We start from the raw sequence: 7,655 nt of genomic DNA, 5'->3' as shown, positions 1-7,655 counted from the left end.
AAGAAAATTTTTTGCATATTTGAGTTTGCTTCTATTTCGTTTACTGACTTCGGCGACCTTGTTAAAACGGATAATTGACGTTTGGAAAAATATTCTTTTACCAATCAAGCTACAATATCTCGTTATGGATGAAAAAGGTTTTATTAGAATCCTCATATCATTCTCACAAATTGGTTTGTACTTATTTCCACAGCGCGAATATATTCTTCAGTCCGGTAAGTTTTACGTATAAACAGCCGTAAAGAGTATTTTTAACTTTTTGCAAAGCTACATGAATGCATTTCATGTCCATTTTAATTTTCTATTGGCAACCCTCTCACCCATGAGTTTTGCAAAGACTGCTGTTTTTGCTGCTGTTGCTCTACATCTTAGATTCTGCGCTTGTTTGCCCATGTCCACAAAAATCAAAAAGCAAGAACTATATTCCATCTTTGTCCAGTTCATAAATCGCTTAGTCAATTTTTCTGAAATGTACGCCTTTTCTAACAACTCTTTCATGTAGTGTTTTACTGTTATCCTTCTCTTTGCCATTGTACATTTTTTTCATGTTAGTTTATGCTTTTTTTGTAAGCTTTCGGCTACTTTTGTTGTTTGAATTAAGCCAAATTTGTGTGTTGTACTTCTATACCGTTATTAAGCTGTCTCAACTAGTATGTGCAAATTAGCCTTTTATTCGCAATTCTTTGTCGAAGTTTACTTCGACTGATTTATTTTTAATTTTCTCTTACGTGGCTTATGTTCTTCGGTCTTTTTTTTTATTTAATACAACAGTCATTCCAAAGTTCTTTGGTGAGAAGAATATCTCAAGTTGAAGAAACTTCCATGCACATATACGATTAGTAATTCAACAGCATGCAAAATTCTCAGAACACGGTTTCTTTCCACAGACTTCAGCACTAGACTAATTAAGGCGAACCTCATAAAATGTCTCTACAAACCCTCCCTATGTCCCCTGTTTTGTTTTCTACATGGCTGAGGTCACAATCATGCCAAAATTCACGAATACATTCGTCTTAAGGAAACATTTCGGAAAAGTCCGAACGAGACACTCTCACACTGATCATGAGCTTTGTTAACCCTCAAAGTTGGAAGCTCTTCACACTGTAAAATTGCTGGAACAAATATTATCATTTGACCAATAATACCCGAAAATAAAAATACCGAAGTGAACGCTGTATCTGTTATCCACAAACTTTCAACGAAACTTCAAACTTTAAATAATTCTTCTAAAAATTGATTTTTTTAATCTTAATACAAATTGTGGAATGAGAAATGAACTGAGGAGTTGAAGACTACAGTAGTTTTTTCCCATTACTTTCTTAAAAAATACATAAGTTTGTGAGGTCATGACTGAAGAAGCCTTTGTTTACAAATAATGGGCGATCTAAGTAGAGGCTCTTTTTTCAAAAGCCTTTTTTGGCAGATCAAGGGTGAGTCGTGTCAGGCTCTTATGTTATTTTTTGCAGTATTTCAGTATTTTTTGGCGATTCATGAAAAGACTTACATCTGAATAACGTTTACAAATCGTTCAACTTTAATCGGCCTACTGGACGTACTATGACAACACAATCACCCTTTTTGAGACCCAACATTCATTATTGTATAATATTTGACCGAATAGACCACCTCCAGCACGCAGTGAAGAAAATATAGCAGCCGTAGCTGAGAGCATACACGAAGACGGTGAAGAGTCGATTCGGCACCGTTCGCAGCAACTCGAACTGACATATGGAACGACTTGGCACATTTTACGTCGAGATCATAAGTTAAAAGCGTATAAAATATAGCTTGTGCAATAACGAACTCTCTCCATCGACTTCGTTCTATGGGCTATTGAAGAGTTCCAAGAAAATCCGACGTTTTCGTTCCAAATTTTGTTCTGCCATAAAGTCCATTTCTGGCTCAATGGATATGTAAACAAGCAAAATTGCCGCATTTGGGACGAAGAGCAATCTGAAGCGAGTCAAGAGCTGCCATTTATCCAGAAGAAACAACAAACCGAATATTTGATGCCTGAAATTGAAGCTCGTGTTATCAGCGATATTTGGTTTCAACAAGACGTCGCCACTTCCTACACATATCATCAATCAATTTAGTTAAACTTTTTCCTGTGGAGATATGAAAAGGTTAAAGTCTAGGCGGAAAATTCTGCTTCGATTCATGCCTTGGAGCAAAACATCACGTGTGTCATTCACCAGTTATCAATCAAAAAGCTCGAAGTAGTCATTGAAAATTGAACTCAACGGATGGAACATCTGAGATGTAGCCTCGGTCAACATTTAAAAAAGATATGCATGATAATAAACATTTCTAAATAAATTTAAATTTTCTGTGTTTATCTTTAAAAAGTAAGGAACCTCGAAATGGATAACCATATGTGATAATTTTATAGTTTATTTCGCTTATGATGAATAACTTCAATACTCTTGACAGTGTGATTAGTAACTAGAACTAGAGTTAAAAGTAAAAAGAGAACGGGAACTATGCTGTAGAAGGATTATTAACTGCTTTGTAGGCATATTGCTATTCTCAACAATCCAAAAGACCTTCGATCTTCTCCGATTGCGGGTATCACATGAGTCTATGCATTCCAATACATCCCTCACCGTGATCATAAGTTTTAGCTATTGATGATGTGATCTAACTCAATAGGGAGAGAGTTCTTTAAATTTCAATCCTCTTCTACAAATTTATTTACTAATTTTGCATTATGTATAGTTCGAATCAAGGTTTTGACCAACAGCGATTTTTAGCTGCAATCACAATAAACTAGTCCTTCGGCCTTTCAGTGGATTACGATGCTAGAGTTGAACGTTGAAAGAACTGGAGAGATATCTTGTTGTTGAAAAATATTCCCTAAAATTTTAAGGAAAAGGAGTCCAAAGTTCTTGATAGGTAGAAAGTCTTAGTCGGTTCTAACCCTACAGTCTTTTATGTAGATATATATCCTGAAAAGAAATAGTGTCATTTATTTTGAGAAGAAGGGCAATATATTGCCATACTTTTAGTATTTTTGTAAATATGAACTTCTGCATGTATAAGATAAAACTTTATTATTTTAATAAATTACAAGTTAAAAAGAATTTGTACAATTTAACTATTTTGATTGCACCGTTAATCACTAAAATTGGAACAGCTGATTCTTGTGAGGATTGTATTCGTCAAAGAGACTCAGTAGTGGGGGAACAAGCAGCAGGCCTTTCATATAGGCCCGTCACATTCAGCACCTCAGCCCCCGTTAACTTTGTATCAACAACTCAGTCACATCAGCGAGCTCCGCCGTCAGAATCGGCACCACTTTTATGAACTCATCCACTCTGCATGCATACAAGTATCCACTCTTTAAGGTCTCTTCACTATTGCGCATCCATTTAAGCCAAGGCACTTGCTCGCGCACATCCGTACATTTCACATATTCCTCGCGAATTTCGCGCATTGTAGCAAATGGGTCGTTAGTGCCCAGCAACACGATGCCAGCGCGTCCACCCGCAGACACAATGATGCGAAAGTACAGAGCCGGTACCGGCAACAAACCGTTATTATTCTTATCGTACGACAAGTAGTAAGGACGAGACATATTGTCGCTGACCGTTCTCAGTTGCATTACGCCCACTGTGCCGGTATAGCAGGTCACCGTGTGCTTAAATTTTTGGACAGAGGCGCGCACGCGCTCCTCCAATGTGGCCCATTGTCCGCCATTGAACGACTGCCACTGGGGTGCGACATTGAAGAAAGTGTATGTGGTGCGTTGCTGTGTGGCATAGATCATATCGGCTTTGGCAGCCAGATGACCGCGCGATAGAAAGAGCGACTTCTTATCGAAACAGGTTTGCGCATGCGCTTCGCTGCCCAACAACTGTGCGGCCTGTTGTTGTTGATTCTTCTGAGAGTAGAAGTAATTCATGTCGTATTCCGTGAAATGCCTAGCTTTCGAGAAGCTTAAACGCTTTACGCCGGGCTGATAGTATTGGTTTGCCGGCTGGAGCGTGTAACGCACATAATGCGTGCGCAGTTCGTCGTCGTCGTGACAAACCTGCATGGTTTCCAGGAAATGTGTCCTCGTCAAATTGTAGCCAACGCGATACAGCTGAGCGCTGTTATTGGCGCAGGTCTGCGCTGTGCGCTCGACAGTGTATTTCACCGGCTGCGTACAGAGAAATTGCCGAAATTCGTACTTTTCGCCGTTCAGCGTGAATGTGGTGCCTTGTAAGCAGCGCGGGCGGATGGAACGCTTCCTGCGCGATATACCTGCCGTATTTGTGGTGGCATTCGCAAAAGGTGAGGTGCAGATCAACTCTATGCTGGCGCCTTGTGGTACCTCGATGAAACCGTCGTTGTTTGGCAGCCAGTACTCTGTTGAGTTTGGACGGACATACAGCGGCTGCGGTAGGTTCGGCTTCGGCAAATCATATTGCGTATCAATGCTGCATGGCAGACCTGAAAGCATAATGAAATAAATATGAACTTTAATTCCTTACTATTAAAGTATTATATGAGTTAAATATAAACAAAAGAGAGATCAATCATTCCACAGGTAGCATATATACCAATAGTGACCTCGTGGCGGTCATGAAAAATTCAAAAATTCACATCCATCGAAAAATCATTTTCTCAGATGAGCTCCACTTCAGACTTAATGGCTTCGTCACAAACAAACGTGTCGCTTTTTGGGGTAAGTGAAATCCTTGTGTGGTTCAAGAAACACCGTTTGGTCGGAGTGTGATATGGCGACATCATCGGTCCGTATTTCGTCCGAAATGAGGCAGGAAATTATATTACCATCAATAGGGAGCATAATAATACGCTGACGATCTCTATTTCCAGCAAGACGTGGCTTCAAGTCAAAATATGCACAAGTTAAGGAATGTATTCCTTATAATAGTAACAAACATCAAAACAACCTTTTGTTTCAGTAAACAGAATGCAGAAACAACCTTGAGTTGGAACAATTGAAATGCACTATCACTACAACAAACAATCCTAAACAAACAAGTATCAAAACAACATTGAGTTTGAATACCACAACAACCTTATCTTAAAACAAAGCAAATGTATCTAAGCAAACAATATATATGTACGTAAACAAACCTAAACAAATAATATAATCTGTATCTTAACAAACTATCAACTAGTAATAAGTAAACATACTAGTTAGTATAAATAGAAGTAAGAACCATGTAATAAGTTAGTCTTAAGGGGTATAAATAAAGCGTACACATTTCGGTGCAGCTCAAAATATATTTTTTTGACTCATTTTCACTTAATGTAAAAATTAACTCACACATTGCGGGAAAAGTTTTGCGACTCTCTAATTTCGCGAAACGGCCCAGTCAAATGAGCACCAAGATAATGAGTTTATACGCCTCCATACTAATTTCTCTGGGGGCATTAACCAGCAACGCTCGAGAAGCTCAAAGACAACTTTCAACGCGCTAAGTCCGAAATGCTTCACCGGAAATTATATAAATAGAAGATGCTATGCCGAAGTGAAACCGTTATTTACTCTTCTTGCCCAACGACAGTCTGCTTGAGACCACCGTTTTGTTGTTCAGCGAGCAGCCGTCCAGAGCTTCATTAATTTAATTAGTTGGAAAGGAACATCACAAGACCGCCTTATCGCTAGCGACTGCACTTAAGCTTAAGCATTAGGCCCATTCTGTAAGACCTAATTTAAGCACCATTAAGAAGATTGTAGAATTTGCTGAAATTTCTAAGTTTTTCTCTTCCTCTCCCCACTTAGTTTTAAGAGAAACATTGAGAGCCTTCGAAAATATCTCGTCTCCATTGGATAAAGACTCTGCCTTTTCCAAGAATGTGTCCAATTGTTTTTGTTGCATTGCGGAAATCTTCGCTTAATAGCTAATGCCCATGTATATCGCGGATTAGATTTGCATTCGCTTTTGTAAAGCTGTTAAGATATCCAAATGGCTAGACACGTTTTCTTTCGATTTTATTTTTATACTTCGTTTGAATTAGTCACTAATGCTTTGCATTTCTGATGTTTTTAGGGCCAGAAACGAAAATCATGTAAACAATCGAAAATTGTGCTTTCACATTCAACTAATACTTTACATTAGGGTGTACCTTAAAAATATCATGAGCAAAATTTTTGAGACTAAGCTTGCTCAGCTGCAGAGGAATGTTAAAAGATATCGCATATGAATTACGGTTACGATTATTTATTTTGTTATTTGTTAAAAATGTCTCATGAGGCCAAATCAAGTCGAATTTCTTCCACTTTTTCTCGTGATACTCAATTGTGCTTAACTGAAAAGCACTGTGTCTTAGTGCTGACTTCAATACTCTCAAAATTTCTGCTGACCCCCACCACCCTAATGTTTACAAGCAAAATCTTCAGCATTGATAACTTACCGCTGTGTGTGGACGTGTTCTCTGACGCTATGACACCTGTTCCAACACGCTTCAGTTCAGCAGCGACGTCATCAGGTGGTTTCACCGCTTCTCTGGCAACAACACTGACGAAAACACTGCACAAGGTAAAAATATTTAAAGCTGAACGCATCAGCTGTTTTATTGCTGTTGTTGGCGTTTTCACCGTTGTTGTGGCGCGTACGCACATGCTCATTTATATTTATTCACAACTGGCACCAGAAATCACTGACTAGCTGCCGCTCTTTTGTTGCCGGTAATCGCGAGCGGACTGTGCTGTTCGTGCCAACTGTTGCCACTGTTATACACTTTCAACGCAGCACGATCAATTTCCGTTAACGGTAGAGAATTTAGATATGTTTTCTCAATTCTCTGCTCTTACGTTTGCATTAAAGGAATGCACTTCACCTGCTTTTCTTTTAAGATTTTGGCGAGAAAAGTCATACATTTTAAAATATAGTTCTAGTTTTGTTATAGAAACACGCTTATAAAATGCTTCCGGTTCTTTGTGACTGACGAAAATGCCTTTTTTGGCAACATAATTCCCATAAAACACAAGTTCGTCGTTACCTCAATCATATTTTTCAATAAATTCATGATCTTCAGCGCTGCGCCCATCGTGAAAGACTTATTTATAACGGCGCTCAAAGTCGAGTCAAAATGAAACGGTAGTCCCACGAAAATGAAAATTTATAAAAAACATACAGAGATATTTTAATCAACATTTAACTCGGTAGCAAGCTGAGGTCTGCGACTTTAACTGGAACTTCATCTTTATTTTAAGCCATGTTACCTTTGCAAATTTTGTAAAATTGTGAATTGAAAGCTCCAAATGTCATTATGTAGCTTTCAACATGACTTAAAAGCTTAAAATACGCTCAAAAGCGCTTTTTATAGTAAAGCTCATGTGATATAAAAATCAAGGCAATATCAAAACTTAAACAGAAGCGCTTTAACTGAAAGCTTGATTTTGTGCGTCAAAAGCTTTCGTGTGTATGTTATCCACGCAGTTGATCTTCATAGTTGACATTGTAAGCTTTAATTTAAAACCTATAAAGCAAAGCCAAATCATTTATCTTTAAAAGTAACCGAAGCTAAAGCACCAGAGTTTGTTAAGTTAGACTACAGTTTGAATCAAAGGAACTTAAAGCAAATATCTGGACGAATCTCTCTGGGTGGCAGACTTAATTTGTTCGCACACTTTACAGTTTATTATAATAAACGATTAATGCCGTGTTTCATTGAGTTGAATATCCCGACCGCAT

The 7,655-nt window shown here is 38.3% G+C and overlaps 1 protein-coding gene across 1 annotated transcript; it reads right to left on the bottom strand.

Moving 5' to 3' along the window:
* Positions 1–3,104: 3,104 nt before the first annotated feature.
* Positions 3,105–6,648, bottom strand: LOC126762695 (uncharacterized). The gene is made up of 2 exons (XM_050479636.1): positions 6,373–6,648; positions 3,105–4,437 (listed from the first exon to the last, which is right to left on the bottom strand). Exons 1-2 carry the CDS (start codon positions 6,584–6,586, stop codon positions 3,239–3,241), a joined length of 1,413 nt encoding a protein of 470 aa, XP_050335593.1. The 5' UTR covers positions 6,587–6,648; the 3' UTR covers positions 3,105–3,238.
* Positions 6,649–7,655: the final 1,007 nt, after the last annotated feature.

Source organism: Bactrocera neohumeralis, chromosome 6 (assembly GCF_024586455.1).
Source record: "Bactrocera neohumeralis isolate Rockhampton chromosome 6, APGP_CSIRO_Bneo_wtdbg2-racon-allhic-juicebox.fasta_v2, whole genome shotgun sequence".
Lineage (NCBI taxonomy): Eukaryota > Metazoa > Arthropoda > Insecta > Diptera > Tephritidae > Bactrocera > Bactrocera neohumeralis.
The sequence above is the reverse complement of the archived record's forward strand: the minus strand, read 5'-3'. Positions and strand labels throughout refer to the sequence as shown.